The sequence below is a fragment of the Cydia splendana genome, chromosome 19, assembly GCF_910591565.1.
Source record: "Cydia splendana chromosome 19, ilCydSple1.2, whole genome shotgun sequence".
Taxonomy (NCBI): domain Eukaryota; kingdom Metazoa; phylum Arthropoda; class Insecta; order Lepidoptera; family Tortricidae; genus Cydia; species Cydia splendana.
This window is the reverse complement of record NC_085978.1, coordinates 13,490,489-13,508,646: the sequence shown is the minus strand read 5'-3', so window position 1 is coordinate 13,508,646 and position 18,158 is coordinate 13,490,489. Positions and strand designations below refer to the sequence as shown.

General features: G+C 38.5%; 1 protein-coding gene across 2 annotated transcripts in view; it reads left to right on the top strand.

Moving 5' to 3' along the window:
• The window catches only part of LOC134800051 (max-binding protein MNT-like), a 48,618-nt gene extending 34,570 nt beyond the window's left edge, over positions 1-14,048 (top strand). For both annotated transcript variants that reach the window (XM_063772508.1, XM_063772506.1), the window contains 10 exons: positions 2,323-2,557; positions 4,686-4,821; positions 5,222-5,283; positions 7,546-7,659; positions 8,184-8,258; positions 8,800-8,883; positions 10,773-10,899; positions 11,420-11,494; positions 12,639-12,721; positions 13,383-14,048. In XM_063772508.1, the coding sequence (XP_063628578.1) occupies positions 2,323-2,557; positions 4,686-4,821; positions 5,222-5,283; positions 7,546-7,659; positions 8,184-8,258; positions 8,800-8,883; positions 10,773-10,899; positions 11,420-11,494; positions 12,639-12,721; positions 13,383-13,514 (1,123 nt within the window). In that variant the 3' untranslated portion in view covers positions 13,515-14,048. The remainder of the gene's footprint in view (positions 1-2,322; positions 2,558-4,685; positions 4,822-5,221; positions 5,284-7,545; positions 7,660-8,183; positions 8,259-8,799; positions 8,884-10,772; positions 10,900-11,419; positions 11,495-12,638; positions 12,722-13,382) is intronic.
• Positions 14,049-18,158: the final 4,110 nt, after the last annotated feature.

Genomic DNA, 18,158 nt, shown 5'->3' with positions numbered 1-18,158 from the left:
GTATAAAAATGCCTTTACATTCCTAACACCTATCGCATCGCATTGCAAGTATTGCAACTAAGTTCCTAGAAGGTTCTGTAGTTCTAGACAAGATCATTAACTACCGTGGAAACTATTTTTATTACTTTTTCATTCCAACGCTGCCTTTACAGGATTTTTTGTGATTTTGCAACCTTACATCACTTATGTAACGCGTCACATTTAAAAGTAAACAATAACACTGTACATTATATGTGGTTTTCCACAGAGAATGGTGCAATATGGACATTTTTATCAGAATTTCAGATGGAAAGGATCTTATTGTATTTGAAGCATACGAAGGGTCCTTCTGTAATGGAAAGCCATATATTAATATCAAATCTGGGATACACGAGCAAATTGCTCGGAGTAATCAAAGCTCAATGAAAGCGATTTTCTTTACAGTGTAATTAATTATTGCGTCTACCCGGCTACCCGGTAATTATTTTTTTCGAGCGAAATATATTCCATAACTACCTTATTAGAATTACATAGATTATATTATATCCTTCATTAGGGAAAATATTCAATATAGTAGTTAAGATCCTAAGAGTCTAGCTGTATTTTCGTACTAATCATATTAATTTATTTTTATTTATTGATCAAATAAGTAACAGCATTAAAAACAATACACATAAAAATGAAATTAACTAAATATTAGATTTGGGCGACGACCCGACGACGTAACGGCGTGGCTCCGTAGCGTCGTCTGACTCGGCGTAGGGTTTAGGGTTAATGTTTTAATACAGATTATTATGATTATATTCTTCTCTTATTTAAATCATGTACCTACTTATAAAATATAGGAATTGCCATAATTTCACAATACTGCCTCAGATGGAATTGTCAACTGAAAATAGGTATTCAGAGCAATGCCATTACATTTACATTTCACATTACTATTAATCAGCCTTACATTGAATTTATGCAGTGAGAAATCTAGGACGTCCTTTAAATCAAATTCAAAAATGCAATTGGGTCAAAGAATTGAAACTGTGACAATGACAATTTATTTTATCTAGTATGTACCATGTGCTTTATTTTTCACCCGATTGCTGTCAAGGTTTGGTTAATATTACACGTAATGGTTACACGGGTACGGATACACGGGTGGACACGAGTGTTAGGTGTCGCTCGGTGCGGTTTTATACATAATTCAACGCTTTAGATAGTGATAGGAGATCGGAGGCTGATTCTGTTGTGACAGGTTAATATTTTTTTTAATTTTGGTACGACTTTGACTCGTGTCATCTCATTAGGCGTCTCACACGCACCAATAAGCGCGAGAGAGATGTCTTATGAGACGACTCCTGATTTTTTGTGAGGACCAATGAACATTAGCGGCTCACACTGGTGCAGCGTCACACTGACTCAAGGTCATATCAAAATAAGATTTAAACCATATCAAATTATTGATTCCGAACCGGCTTCCAGTCCTTGCGTTCGCATGCATCATTCATCCGTATAATGTGACAATGTAATTTGAAATTTAATTACTCCATGGACACGGTCGCTTGCGAGTTTTGATGTATTTTGACTTGATAATTACATAATTATGAATGTACATATATTTACGTGTTATCAGTTTCCTTGAGATTCATCTGGTTGTGATTGATTATTCTTATATCATCTACATATGTGTGATGTGCGGCTCGTACCAATGTTTTTCGGAACTTATGTACGAAATAATCATTTGATATTTACCAGTCGCTTTTCGGTGAAGGAAAACATCGTGAGGAAACCGGACTAATCCCAATAAAGCCTAGTTTACCCCCTGGGTTGGAAGGTCAGATGGCAGTCGCTTTCGTAAAAACTAGTGCCTACGCCAATTCTTGGGATTAGTTGTCAAGCGGACCCCAGGCTCCCATGAGCCGTGGCAAAATGCGGGGACAACACGAGGAAGATGATGAGGTAATTTGTGTGTAAAAACATTTAAGTATACTAACTTCAAAAGAATTATTAAAATAAAATTATATTTAATGTACCGTCGCGAGCGAAAACCATTATTTCCAAAAAAAAAAAATGTCTTGTAATCTAAATGTTCATAGACAACGATAAACAATATACCTACCTAGTACCTACACTACCTACATTTTCTAGCAAATACCTACATAGTACCAGCATTGAAAGTAATTTGAATATATTACTTGTCCTCAAACTTTGAAACAAAATAAAAGAAATAATATTCTAAATACTAACATAGGTATACAAGTGTAAAAAGTGATTGAAAAAAAATCTCACAGCTCTTTTCACGAAACAGTTTTCTGCTGCGTCGCCTGTTCTCAACGATTCTCTTGTCCACAGGACCCCCCAGATCCCCTCCCCCCCGTCAGTGGGCAGCAACGGCAGCAGCAGCGGCAGTGGCAGCGGCAGCGCCCCTCGCGCCGGCACGAGAGAAGTCCACAACAAGCTCGAGAAGAACAGACGAGCACACCTTAAGGAGTGCTTCGAGCTGCTTAAACGGCAGTTGCCTGCTACACCTGATGACAAGAAGACGTCTAACTTGTCAATATTGGCGTCAGCGATTAGATATATTCAGGTTAGTATCACACACGACAAGTTTGAGAACAGACGAGCACACCTTAAGGAGTGCTTCGAGCTGCTTAAACGGCAGTTGCCTGCTACCCCTGATGACAAGAAGACGTCTAACTTGTCAATATTGGCGTCAGCGATTAGATATATACAGGTTAGTATCACACACGACAAGTTTGAGAAGAACAGACGGACGGACGGACGGACAGTAGATTTAAAAAGTAAATTGATGATAACAGAAACAGACCTTCATCGACATGCGACGCATGCGCCGAACTAGAACACGAACCGAAACGTATGCGGGTTTCCCAACATAGTTGCTCATACTTATTTGACCATAGGTAGACCGTATGGCCTTACAAATAAGGTTTACTAATTGTTAGTGAGTAGATATAATCCTTGAAAAAAATCAGCAGTTCAGGCCACGTTTATCATACGAACAATTTATAGTAGTCTTTAAAGGGTGCGTAAACAGGAAAAAATTGCCTTCAAACATATATGTCTCGTAAGATATACAATTGCTAAGAAATAGTTACTTGTTTTACAAGGGGGCAAAGTTGTTGTTTAACCCCTCGTGCTAATATTGATACCCGAGCAAGCGAAAGATTCCAAAATTAAACCACGAGCGTAGCGAGTGGTTCGAAAAATGGAATCTTGAGCGTTGCGAGGGTTTCAATGCACGAGGGTTAAACAAAATTTGGCCCCGAGTGAATCACAAAATTTTTCACCACACCAACCCGAAGCAAATTTAAATGTAAAATATCAAACAAAATCTAACCAAATCAAATTCAAATGAATGTTATTAAATATTTATCATCAAAAATCATCATTAAGTCAACTCTACCAGCAAACATAAGAAAACAACTCAAAATTTGCATTTGATTACTTTGCCTCACATGTGAATTACTGATAGCAAAGTGCAACTTTGCTATCCGTTTTTGAAGTGCAAAGTAAGCCTTTCCGAGCTGGTGTGGTGAAAAGGATTAAACCATGTTTAACATTTTGACCTGTCATTACACTCTCTAGAATTATACAGGGTTCAATAATCCTAATCGCCCCGTCCCAAAGGTACGCACATATTGGCAAGTGTAAATTCCCGGTCGTGACCGGCTTACCCCCTCGCGTTCCTGCTCCCCTGGTCGCTACGGTCGCGATAACTCCCACTTTCGCCACAGAAGCACCCCATATTGCCTACTGTTTCAATTTAATTTTCGAATATGGCTTCCACCATTGTTGCCAACTTACAAAACTTTTCGCACATTTTGTTTCGACAACAAAATGTTTCATTTCAAATCTTAAACAATGAGCCCCGTCCAACGATAGGCAAGTTTCAAACAAACCATTGCCCAAGCTATTGTTCTAACTTTCTTTTTATTAGTCTTAAATTCTCCGTGATTTGAATCCTAGAAAGCCAATTTGCTTCATTTAAACAAAAAAAAACTTTTTCAAATAAGAAGCCATAGGTATGTCCTTTTCATTTTTTTTTTTCTAGATATTGTGGCAGGCCATGATCAAGACTTGTTTGATTTGAAACCCAGGCAGCCAGGCCGGGGTGCATACCAGATAGAGTTAACTGAATGCCATAGAAATATAGTTTCTACCTTTGACACAATTAGGTGACCATTCTTGAATGTTGTTTGTTGTAAGGTAGTTTTCAAATTATTTTATTTATTTACATATTATGATTTATGATTAAAGGCAGGTTCCACCACGCACAATCAAATTACCTAACTGATCAATGCAAACATAAATATGGCGGCGGTACCTGCATTAGTTGTCTTCATCCAGTATTAATGTCATGTCAATCCAAACTCAAAGCTAAGTAACGCCAGTTTTATCGAAATCTGTCAACTGTTTTTGTCTGTTATGACACTAAAGCCAAGGCTTTCCGTGTGCGTTTGGAGGTCAAAAGGTTAATATTTAAAATACTTGCATTTAAATTATCATTTAGTACCGCCTATTGCAATCTCATATTGTGTGTTTACTATGTTCGACGTCATCGCAAGATGTTTACGGTACAAACAGCAACAATCTTAACAAACCATCCGTAAACCCTTTGTAAATAAGGTATACAAATTGTTTACTTGTTTTGACAGCTCCCCAACAGTTCTGTAACCCTGGTACATTGTTCGCAGGTCCTCCGCCGCAAAGAGCGCGAATGCGAGCACGAGATGGAGAGGCTGGCGCGCGAGAAGATCGCCGCGCAGCAGCGCCTCGCGGCGTTGAAGCGGGAGGTGTCCGTGCGTGCCACGGTGCGACCGAAGAGCACGGGTACGCTTTACGTTTATGCGAGCCTGGTAGCTAACGGACGAGATTATTTTCGGCAGTGTGCATCCGTTAGAGGAAAAAAACAATCATTAATTATTCGATATTTTTAGGGTTTTTCAGAAGAGGAATAGGTATGATACGAGTTATTTCGAAATAAACATAAGTTTTATAAATACGCACAATTAAACAAACTTATAATTAAATTTTCGGATCATATTACTTTAAATAAAAATATACAGAAAACTGTCTTACTGGCAGTAACTGACGTCATGTATGTTTATATTTTTCAATTAAAATATAAAATATTACAAGCGACCCATTGTAAAATATCGAACATAAAATGCTATATAACTTTACTAGTAAATTAGTTTACTTATTTACTACTTTTTTTTTGCTTTCACAGAAAATTTAGAAATGGAAAGGGATGACAGAGTCAATGGACAAGTAGTGGGAATCCCTATAAGTGTAAGTACAAACTAATACTAAGTATTTAACATAAAGTATTTATTTGAAGTGAAAACTTCTTTAGCGGCGCTGAGCACTTTTTGAGGTGGGGAAAAAATGATAAACTCGATTCAGCGTAACGCGTAACGTAACGTAACGCTGACGTCATGAGTCACGGACAATGTTATACACCAAAGAACTTTAGTCATAACGTATCATAATCAGGTCAATTATTTAAAACTGGACTTTTATATTAAGCAATAAAGCTCAATGTTCTAATCTTGTACGGGCTGAAATACGAGGATCTCACAGTTACATTCTAACTTTATATCACTCCAATATAATTCAATAAAGTCTCATCTTGATGAAATCGCTAATAAAAGTGAACTCTAGTACTGGTGAATAAAACTCAAAATATCATGACCAAATATATTTAGATGCGAGGTCTGCAAGGTATAGATGGTCAAGCAAATCTTGTCAGTAGAAAAAGGCGGCAAATTTGAAAAATGTAGGCGCGAAGGGATATCTTCTCATAGAAAATTTGAATTTCGCGCCTTTTTCTACTGACAAGATTTGCTTGACCAACTTTAACTTTACAATTTCTATTCGAATTTTAAACAATTAACGCTACAAATTTAAGCTCACTGGCCAGCAATTTCGGAACTAAAGTTTTTCAATAGAAAGGAGGATGGGTCAATTATACATAGTGCTGCAGACATTTTGGACTAGTCATTGAGTTTTCACTTCTGTCGGCACTCCCGGAGTGCTACCCGTTGTTTTTTTTTAAACATCAACACTTATTGTACCTCTAATAATTATGTAATCACAACGAAGGCCGAAGGGTCGTATTTGTAGAGCCATAAGAGCGTGTGTGTGACATATTTTTGCGGCCTTCGAAGAGTAAAGCGGGCCACAGACCATCAGTTTTAACTGCACAGTTTAACTATTCAGTCAAACTGTTCAGTTAAAACTTTATCTAATGAAATTTCGATTAGATCGTCAGTTCACCTGCACAGTTCAAAATTTGCCTACACACCTACGTTTTAACTGAACAGTTTGACTGAACAGTTAAACTGTGCAGTTAAAACTGATGGTCTGTGGCCCGCTTAACATATTATTGCATTGCAAGTGACTACACACAACGTACATGGGAGAACTTTTCATTTCAAGGGTTCTGTGTCAATTAATTAGATACGAATAATTTCTTTACAACATCTAGGATCCTGGTCACGGCACCACATAACACGTAACTACGAGTAAAATAGTACATTATTGTCGAGGCTCGGAAGTAGCTACTTGCAGGCTGAGGATTCGTTTTAAACGGACGACCTTGGGAGTCCGTTTAATTGAATCCGAAGCCAGCAAGTAGCCTTCCAGCCGAGTCATATATAGTGCTTTTCTCAAAAATGCTGCAAGAAATATAAATATCATAGAAATATTTTACAAAAGCAACTTTCTTACGTATATATTTTCACAGAAAAAAGTAGAAACAATTGAAAAAATTAGCTTTGCCGCCTTTTTATTTTTTGAATAAAAAAATAAAAGTGTATTTTTCTGCCGAAAATACGCCAACCTATTTGAGACAGCTAAATAGTCGCGGTACTAATCATCTGTTTGGCTGTTTAATGGGCCTGTGCCTTCATTTGATATGGCCATTTCAACTTTTAAAAAGTTTGGAACTCGACAAATAATGGAATTTGTATGCAACATTGCAGTCCCAAAATCGAGACTGCAATGTTTTTAACTTTTTAATTTTTGACTGACCATAAACTACGCGCTTCGCAACCTATTTTTTAAACGGCAAAGTCGACTTTGCCGTCCATTTTTGAGAAAAATTTTTTAACGTCCAAGAATTTTTGAAATTTGAAGTAACGCGCACGTACCGAAATCGAATGTGATTTATTTAACCTTTCATATGCCTTGTCCCGTATACGTACCACACAATTAATTGGACTTTAATTTACAATTTCAAGGTTATTAATTCTGTAGCCAATGTTTTACATAAGCATACCAAGGGTTAAATGAATAGATTCAGAGAATATAACTATAGGTATATGAACAGCCCATTTCATATTAAGAAATACCAAATTCATTTTGAAGCGCAAATACCGCTTTAAGTTTAAATTGTTAGTATAAGAAAAGTTTTGAATACAAAATCTTTAGGAAAATTGTTGATACAATAAAAATTCTTATTAGTAATTTGGATTTGTATCGTTTTGCCCCTGAATTCTCCAAGTCATAATTGATTATTACTTTCTTACGTATTAATTTATAAAATTCCAGATTACCTCATCCCCCCCAACCGTGGCGCGGATCAAGACCTCGCCCCCCCGCACCCTGAACCTGAGCACGAAGCTCCGCACGCTTCCCATACAGATCACGCCCACCACCTCGCAGGTATGGGCGCCTGGTGACCGCTTAGAAATTAGAACTGACCTAATCGCGGATTAGCTAATCTTGGTGTAAACGAGCTTTTCAGTGTGATCAACTGATGCTTATTATGCGTATTCCGTGCACTCGCGGAGCAGATATTGAATATTTTTTGGATTAACATTTATAAAATTCACTTTTTAACATAACATGTATTATATTAGTAAATAAAATAATTTCTTCTATCAAAATAATCAGTTACTTTAACAAGATGGCGTTCTCGTTCTATCTTACTTCTTATACGAGTGAAAACATTTGTTTACACTAGAACTGAATGATTACTGGGGGCCTAGCCAAGATTACATTCGTTTGCGCCTTGACAACGTAGGTAACGTTATCTGGCTCCCTATCACTCTTCTATATTAGTGCGATAGAGAAACAGAAAGCTTTTAGTTGTCGTAGCACAAACGATTGTCATATTGCCTAGGCCCACTAGTCTCCCAGCAACCTGTTTACGCTCGTTGTATACATGTCTATGTGTATGGTTGTAGGTCGTCCGGACGTCGTACGGCGCGCGGCACAACACGCTCACCCTCACTACGTTGGCGCCCGCGGAGTCGGCACAGGTAATAAACATGAAATTATACAAATAAGTATCAAACCACGAATCCTGATTACTCAATCTGTGTTTTATACCTACAAACGAAATGAATTATCCTATTTAAACATAATTGTATGTTTAAAAGAGGCTCTTAAGATGCAGAAACTTCAATATATGGGCATTTAAATTAATTAATAACAATATGAAGCAACAATTTTACAAAAAATCGAATCTACGGCGTAGACCATTTATTTCACTGAAGAACAATTTCTTATATTCAGTTTACATGATATGAAACATAACTAGTGTCTCTGTGAGTTGAAGACCTCGCGGACCCCCAAAGCTCCTCCATCAAAAAAGAAATCCAAAAAATGAATCTACAAGAAAATTCTTTATAATTTTTAAACCTCATCAAATTTCACAAAAAAAACCGGACATGTCAAAAAAATGTTTCCTCAAGCTGAATGAGAGGTTTTAGTTTCCGTTCAGTCGATAACCCAAGGTCTATTTTACGTTCTTGCGTGAATGTTTAGCCTTAAACAAAACAGTGTCTATTATATTTTCAGAACGGTCAGCTGGAGAACGGCGTCAGCAATACCTTAAGCACCACACTGGTGCACCCCGCTCAAATACACCTCCCTATCTCGCAAGTAAGTCTGTCGTCCTTATGCTCTGGTTTCCTAGGATAGCAGTGACGTCATATAGCGGCCGTCTCCATCCATATTTAGCCGTATTATTTAGTATGGAGACGGCCGCTATATGACGGCATCGCTATCCTAGGAAAACCGATCTTTACACAAATGACACTCAAACTTAGACGGGATCTCTCCAGGGCGTAGTCTTTATTGTTCAAATTCAAAATGTTTAATTTAAATTCAACTTATTGGTATGTTATGGCCTTTATTTCAATTTCGATAATTATTTATATTGAATAAGATAAATTGTAACATTTCGTTGAAATATGAATGCAGAAATAGTAGTTTGTATTACAAGGGATCAAAATGATATATTTCCGTCAAGGGCGTACATTGAATTCTGAGCGTAATGAGGGATTCAAGTGTTAAAGCCCAAGACGAAATAATTTTGATACCGTGTGACACATACTGCTTTTCACATCAACTATGAGGAAAATAAAAAAATCTTAGTGTTGACACAATTATTATGTTTTAAAATATTATTCAAGCTAAAAAAAATGCAAAAAATAACAAAAACAGTGTCCTAGAACAGAAAAGTGCCACTTTGCTCCCCCTTAGCAGGGACGAAAAGTGCCACTTTGATCCCTCCTACCGAGGAGAAAAAGCCCTTTTCTGAATAGGTGATGTGAAAAAGTACTTTTTCTCAAAAATGGACGGCAAAGTCGACTTTGACGTCTAAAAAATAGGTCGCGAAGCGCGTAGTTTATGGTCAGTCAAAAATTAAAAAGTTAAAAACATTGCAGTCTCGATTTTGGGACTGCAATGTTGCATACAAATTCCATTATTTGTCGAGTTCCAAACTTTTTAAAAGTTGAAATGGCCATATCAAATGAAGGCACAGGCCCATTAAACAGCCAAACAGATGATTAGTACCGCGACTATTTAGCTGTCTCAAATAGGTTGGCGTATTTTCGGCACTTCTATTTTTTTATTAAAAAAATAAAAAAGGCGGCAAAGCTAATTTTTTCAATTGTTTCTACTTTTTTCTGTGAAAATATATACGTAAGAACGTTGCTTCTGTAAAATATTTCTAAAATATGTATATTTCTCGCACCATTTTTGAGAAAAGCACTATATATGACTCGGCTGGAAGGCTACTTGCTGGCTTCGGATTCAATTAAACGGACTCCCAAGGTCGTCCGTTTAATACGAATCCTCAGCCTGCAAGTAGCTACTTCCGAGCCTCGACAATAATGTACTATTTCACTTCTCATGCTCAAAAAGTGCACCTTTATGTCGAGCGTAGACGACATAAAATCGCTATTATGCTCTAGAGCATTAAGTAAAATCATCTATTACGACCCTTATTGACTTAGCAATAAAGTCCAAATTCTGCCATACAAACTGCCAGCCCTGCCGGCGCTCTCCCGATCGGCGTGCCCCGCGCCCCCGACCGGCCCGAGAATAATTTTCTTTAGTCTTGAATAAATACGTTAAAATAACCTAAAATATTTGATTTTTTGTATATTTTCCTCGCAATCAAAGTGAAAAGCAGAGTGTACAGTCGCCATCAGATATATCGGAGCGGCCAAGGTGTTCATAATATCTGAACACGCGCCCTAACGCCTTGACAATAGAGGCGTGTTCAGATATTTGTGAGCGCCTTGGCCGTTCTGATATATCTGATGGCGACTGTACAACAAGGGCATAAATGTCCATTTTTACCCTCGTCTACTATTTTAAAAATTGCCTCGGGTAAAAATAGGTCTCTTTATGCCCTTGTTGTACAATCTACTATAGAGAGGTGCAAACGCACACTTGCTTCTACCGTTACTTACCAAGAAACCGCCTGTCGGGCGACGTGTGCACGCTCGTATGTTATTAATGAATGTGAATGTTTGCAGGTGGTGGGGAGCGGCGGGCTGGTGGTGGGGGGCGCGGCGCTGCAGCTGCTGTCGGCGGGCGGCGGCCTGCGCGTGCTGCAGCCGCACCCGCATCCGCATCCGCACCCGCACCAGCACCACACCAACGGTCAGTGTTGCGCTCCTGAATCTAGTTCCTCTAATGTCAACTGCGTTCCTTCCACGTACTTAAACTATCAATCCTACCTCACCGTACCGTTTTTACGTCTGATAAGTCTAATTCTTTCGCCGTTTATAATGTGCTTGTTAATTGTATTTACTGGATTGTTTGTTTTTCCTAGCACCAACATTTTGAAAAAATGAAAAAAGATTTATTGGTTTTTGTACAAATAATGTAACACTATACTATAGGTTGAGATCTTCTTTTATGCAACAGATATGCTTGTGACCCCGCTCTTCCAAAAAAATGCAAAAGTTTAAACCAATGTTTGTGTATATAAATTTAATACTTAACACTTAAAACTAAATACATACTTCTTTATACTAAGCAAGTGGTACAAGCAGGATTATTACAATAATTATATACTTTTAATACCAAAAATTGAGTAATAGTAATAATACCAGAAAGGATTGTCCTATTTTATTATTAATTTAGCACGAATGTTCAATATTATTTATTTTGATTACAGGAGTGACAACAGGGGATAGTAATCATAGAATACAGAGAGAAAATGGCATTGTGTCACCTCCACCTGCGTCCTCAGGTGAGCGCAAACCAAGGATAATACATAGTAAAATGCATGGCATGAGAAAAATGTAATATTTCGTCGGGAAAACCATAGGGACCGTGCGCGTTGGAGGGTCTGCCATCTTGTGGCCTAGCTGAATCGGAAACATATGTGCACATGTACATTGTCAAAGCAAGTGCTCTACTACTATCTACCGTTCTCGTCGGTACGTTTCCTTGTGCATAGTAGGTTCTGCCATCTTGTGGGCTACATCGGAAGCATAAACGACACATTGACGCCTCGCGCCAAAAATCTGACTGCTCGTATGCTGCCCCCTATAGTTCATGCACGGGGCCTATTAAATCGAGAGCGGAGTAATACATTCTGAAGATAATAAATATATTCTTTTAGAAATAACTATAGTAGTTTATATGTTATGAAACTTATGAATTATGATCCTCATGCCGAATAGGACAGATTCGCATGAAAAATGGAAGTAAAAATGTTTAGCTTGTCTTTTCACATAAAAGTAAAATTTTCTAAGCATCTCTCAATGTAACTTTTTTCTTTTGTCTAAATTAACGTTTTGTCGCTGAAAGTAATTTTTTTCCGAAATGTGTGAATGCTTAATTAACATATCACGAAGTGATCAATTCGTAAATGGAATTTCATGAAATGATCAAATTCTATTATCTGGTCACGACATCTACATAAGTATGTGGCTTTCCATCAGAGAAGGGTTAAGAGCCCATCAACGTGCACACTAGCGCCACCGCTAAATAATCGTGATTATTTAAATTTAACAAAATATATTTTAAAAAGGGGGCCGCTACGTACTGTATTTTGTAGTTAAGTACCTTTTGAATACATGAAACTAGTTTTTATGTTGCTGGATTCGTCGATCTATGAACTAAAAACAAAAACGGCTGTTTTAATTTTGGACGCATAGATTGACGAATCCAGCAACGTAAAAACTAGTTTGATTAGTTAGATTAGTTTGAAAAGGTACTTAAATACAAAATACAGTACGTAGCGGCTTCCTTTTTTAAATACCTGTCGTTAAATTTAAATAATCATTATTATTTAGCAGTGGCGCTAGTGTGCACGTCGATGGGCTCTTAAGGATGAGGACCCTTCCCTGCTAGAAAGCCACATATAACCGCGTGTGTTTGCGTTTCAGAAGGCGTGGTGGTGAGCGGGCTGACGCCGCTCGTGGTGTCGCAGGCCGGCCATCTGCTGCAGACACACACACTCACGCACAAGGTCATTGTTTTATTTATTATTTAACCTTTATTGCACAAAAGAAAGTACAAATGGCGGACTTAATGCCATAAGGCATTCTCTACCAGTCAACCTTTGGGCCAAACAGAAACTTACAATTGGTGCGGAAGAAAAAATCAGTACAGATAAAAGTAGCTATCTAAATACTACTTACTAGTATCAATAAACATACATAAATACATAGTATATAATACACACACATTTTACCACACACACGTCTCACTCTCTCATTAAGCGAAATGTGTGACGCAAATACACATTGGACAAAGAAATTGAATAGGTGGAATACGACTCTTAAGGATCTGCCTAAATCTTATTCTTAATATTCGGTGCCTATCGCAAAGAAACTCTGAACATAGAGCGCTCATTAGCCTATTCAGTGACTTTGAGCCTTATTATCTTAAAAAGATTTTTGAGACCCATTTTTAACGTTTTTATGAGATCAATTTTTCTACCATATCTGTATTATCTATGTTTTTATTCTCTATTCACAGAGACTTGAAAAAGCCTTCGCTTCATTGTAAATTGAATGTTTTTTTCAGACAATACAAAATTTCAATTACTTTTGTAGGTGTTTCTATTTACTTACGGTTAGACGTTACGTAACTTTTTAGTACAACTAATAGATAAATTTCCCTTACAGATGGTAGAAACCCAAGTGGTAAGCGGCAACGGCGGTCCTTTAACAGTGAGCGCGTCGTACCTCAGCGCCGCCGCCATCGTCAAGCCCCTCGTGGTCCTCCCCCCCTCCACAACCTCCCCGCCCAACACGTGAGGGGACCCCGCGGAGACTTGGGACCTGCACTTCGAGACCCCCTACAGTTTGAGCGTCGGTGTTTAGTGGAAAATGCATAGACTAGGAATCCTCTAGACGGAGCTTAGAGCAATTATTTCATGAAACCGATGCTGCCAAAAATACAGGGGTGCGGGGGACGAGGTGAGCGCGTCCCGTGCCGTGATTGGTCCGTTCAACACGGGCGTCACACAGACACTTGACTCGAAAATGGAGTAAAACTACCGTATATTTGTGGCAGAGGGGGTAGCGCTACTATGCTCAGTCTGGAGGATGTCTTGTTTGTGGTAAAATGGCACCCAGGTGCGTCGAGCCATAGAGTTGACTGGACGCCGACGCTTTAGACGCTAGTGTGGGGGGTTAGTTCGATGCGACGTTAGTCAAACACTGCCATTGTACGAGCAATAATAGCCCAAGTCTCTCGAGCGCAGCTACCTCAATTACGCGCTTTCGTTGCTTCCACAACCATTCCTTGGCGAGGTGAGGTTATGTTTTATTCTGACTGTCGATGTGTATTATGAAATACGAAAAAACGTTAACGTTTCATGGGAACTTCATGTTATTTGACACCTGTTAACTGTCAAATAAATAATTTGTCCCATATTAGCCAGTCATGAATGAAGCGAATAAAAAACCGTGTATCTTAGACCTTTTCTTGGCAATTTAGAGATCGTCAGCTCGACTGCGCCCTGCGCCTAATATAGCAGAAGATACGAAAAAAAAAACAAAAAACGTGTGAAAAATTATATGTAGGCAAACCAATTTTGTCAGTAGAAAGAAGGTGACCGATTTTAGAATGTTTGGATCTCCTATACTTAATATAAATTTCGCGCTTTTTCTACTGACAAATTAGTTTACCAGACTTGTAAGATACGTTGCCAAGAGAAGGGATTCCTAAGGCGTGTAAACAGAAAGGAAGGGATGGAAAAATTCGCACGCCTCTGGTAAGCTTCGGTAGCTCAGTTGGTTTAGAGCGTCCGAAAGGTCGCGAGTTCGAGTCTTGCCCGGGGCGGTGAGTTTTCTAATTTTTCCTTTAATAGGTTTTTTTTACGAGAAGGGATCACGTCAGAACAGAACAGTCGAATAGAACTGGCCTCACCAATAGTGCGACATAAAATAGTAGAAATAAAATAAATTGGAACTGAAAAAATTCCATACTAAATTGTCGCCATGTTGCATTTTACGTCAAAAATGTGACAGTTACGTAGGAAGTGGCGCCCTCAATAATTTTCTACAATTTCTTGTCGGACTATAGCGAGTGGCGTCCGCCGTACAAAGTGCGGCCGGACTAGCGCGTGTCTTATGTTAAGACGGCGTGTGAATGTAAAAATGTATTTATGCAATACTAACCGTAGTGACTCAAAGACGGTGATAGCAAAGTGACAAATTGTGATTCTTGGACTTTAACACGATTTCGACCGGCCAAACCGTGGTGAAATTCACGTATTTTTCTACACACAAACAAATATTCCACTGTAATTGCGTATTTAAATGTAGCGGTTACGATGTATGATATAATTTAATTTTTATTTATAGAGACAGTTATCATAGGGAGCAATTAAAATTGAATTTTGTTTATTTATTCGGCAGTTGCCCACGTTATCCTGTCCACACAAAAAATGTATTTATTTAGTTTTAACCGGCATCCGTTTCATAGCGGTGGGGACTGTATACAAGTAAATATTTCCAGTTTCTGTGAACGTAGGTTTAGGCTAAAGTGTACTTGTTATGTATAGACTAACAAGATGAAGTTTATTTTTTCTATATATATCTGTGATGTGTGCAGTTAGCTACTTATAGAACTGGAACTCTGTACAAAGACGTCTATAGGTGTTGTCAATTTCTAACATTGTGTGTTAAGATAAAGTCAATAAATAATGTATAATTGTTTCGATTAGCTATACAAATTATGTGGCTTATGAGTGTCGCGTAATATTTAATTGAACATCTTGTGATATGAGCTGGCAATGAGCACCAGGAGACCAGAGGCTGCCTACAGATAAACATAAGCATATTACATACGCCACTGCATCTCGACATCGTAATATTTATATTAATTTCCAGCATCAAAGTAGCGAATGAGCTAGGCTTTAAAAGTATCTGCCCTTCTCTAATAGTTTTACAAAAAGAGATAGGTATGTACGTACGGTCAGCCAAGAAAGTGGTCTACCACTTTTCGACTCTATCAATCAGATAACAATCCCTTCGTGATTGTTACGCCATTTAGGGTTCTAGCTATTGGACATTCCATAGCGGAAGTATTGAACAACCAATTTAGCTAGGACCCTAAATGGCGTAACAATCGCGGAGCGTGATGGTACATGAGATATCTATCTCTATATGGGAAGTGTTAGAGGGTGGCAGATGCTTTCGGCACGGTCTGTACGCTATTTTTGACTATACCGTAACGCAAAAATGGCACGGTTGCCTATACATATAGCGTTGATTCTTAATATCGCCTCGCTCAACCACATCTGTCACGGGTTGCAGTGCCGTGTGTGAACCGCTTTATAAACGGCCGATTCTTAACGAAATTGTATTAAAATGACGTAAATGTACAATATGGTCTCCGGCGCTGGCACGGGCCGCGCGGCCGTCCTCACCGAGTGCCTACATTTACCCGGTTTAAAGGGAACTATTATTGTAATCGAACTCAGCCAAGCTAAATCGATCTCCATTCGAGGGTTTACGAGTTATAAGTGAAAAGTAACCGTTTTTGTCAACTTAAGGCATCTATTCACCTTGCAACAAATTGCCTGCGAGATACGAGTACATTGTGGCTTTCGGTCAGTCAATAATTTTATTGAATTCTTTAAACCTTTGAATTGTTGCACGGTGAGTTTGTGGTGGCGACTAACGGTGTTTCTACATAAAAACATGGAATAAAATGTTTCATAATAATATAATATTAGAAGCGGAGAAAACGCTCAGATCTCTGCTGCGCCAAACATGTTTGCTGTAACTGCATTAAAAACACCTTTGATTGTTTTGACTTGTGTGTTCAATTGCGCACAGAGCTCAAAATTAGTTTTGTTATATTTCTGTCTATTTGCCTTCATTTTAAAGTTGTATGCAATATAAAGCAGACATGCTTAGCGCGGTTTCCACCTGTGATACTGCGTACGCCTGTTAAGCCGCCATCAGATATATCGGAGCGGCCAACGTGCTCACAAATATCTGAACACGCCCCTATTGTCAAGGGCTTGTGCACAAATCACGCGAGGTTCGATAGGGGGAGGGGGGGTCACGAAATAATCACGATAGATCACGTTGGGGGAGGGGGGTATAAGGAAACCTCACGTGTATTTTTCTACAGTGAACGAAACTAAGTAAAAAAAACCTACCACATGAGTAAATACTTTTTCTCGGTTTCGTTAAACATAAATCTTCACTATGCGCTTCAAAATAGCGAGTCTATTTAACGAAAATAGAAAAATAAACAAGATTTTCTTTAAACAATACTATTTATCTTAAAATTAGGTCGAATGAAAAAATAAAAATAAAATACACGTGATGTTGTGTAGGGGGAGGGAGGGTAGCCAAAAACCTCACCAAATATCACCAAGGGGGAGGGGGGTCAAAAAGAAGCCAAAAACACCTCGCGTCATTTGTGCACAACCCCCAAGGCGTTAGTGCGTGCACAGATATTTTTGAGCACCTCGGCCGCTCCGATATATCTGATAGCCAATGTGCATACAAACAGCAACACTCTTTAACTGTCCATAGATGGACCTTATGCTTTTTATAATAAGGTTTATTAACCGTCAGTTGACTGTGGGCGTTGGTACGTGGACTTTAATACCTGGTCTAGCTTGGCTGCGACGACCTAACTTAAGTAGGTACTTAGTACTAAGGTATACTGTAGCTCTCTCTGCTGTTGTTAAGTTTTGCTAGCTGAGCGTTGACGTTGTTGACTCTTCCATTCGTTTCGGCATTGGTACTGTTTTATACTCTGTATCTTTAGTATGTACATAGTCTAATAAAACATGGTCTTCTATTCCCAGAGTGACACAGGCCTATGTCACAATAAGATGGCCGCTATATATAGCGCTATCGCATATTATCATATAGGGCTGTCGCATGATGACGTAGACTTGTGTCAGTTAGGTGACCTAGAAAAGACGGGAATGGAGTACCAGGCGGAGTATATTATTATACCATGGGTATTTAAATAAAAGTAAACAAAATCTACCCTCAAATGGTTCCTTATGCCTTATGAAAATATTATACGATCAAATAATGTAGGTTAAAGTCAGGTCGTTCAGTGACTGATCCAAGCGGTTTTGTAATTGGTCGGTTAACCAATAAATGTTATAACTACCCGAAAATACACAAATTGTTCGTTCTAATTTAAGTACCTAAGTTAAGTTTAAGTAAGTACCTAAAGATACGGAGTATAGTATATTGTATATGCGTGGCGTTACACTGGGTATGACCACAGAATAATTAATAGTACTACCGTACAGAAAGGAAACTTCCTACAAAACCGAAGTTTGACAGCGTTTGAGGGTCGAATCATGCCGTCCCTTTCTAATATATGGCATTATCCCTTTCGGCTATTTAGGGTTGTCAAAAATCAAGTGATTATCTTATCTGTGGTCGTGCACGCAAAAGGAAGTCAAGTGG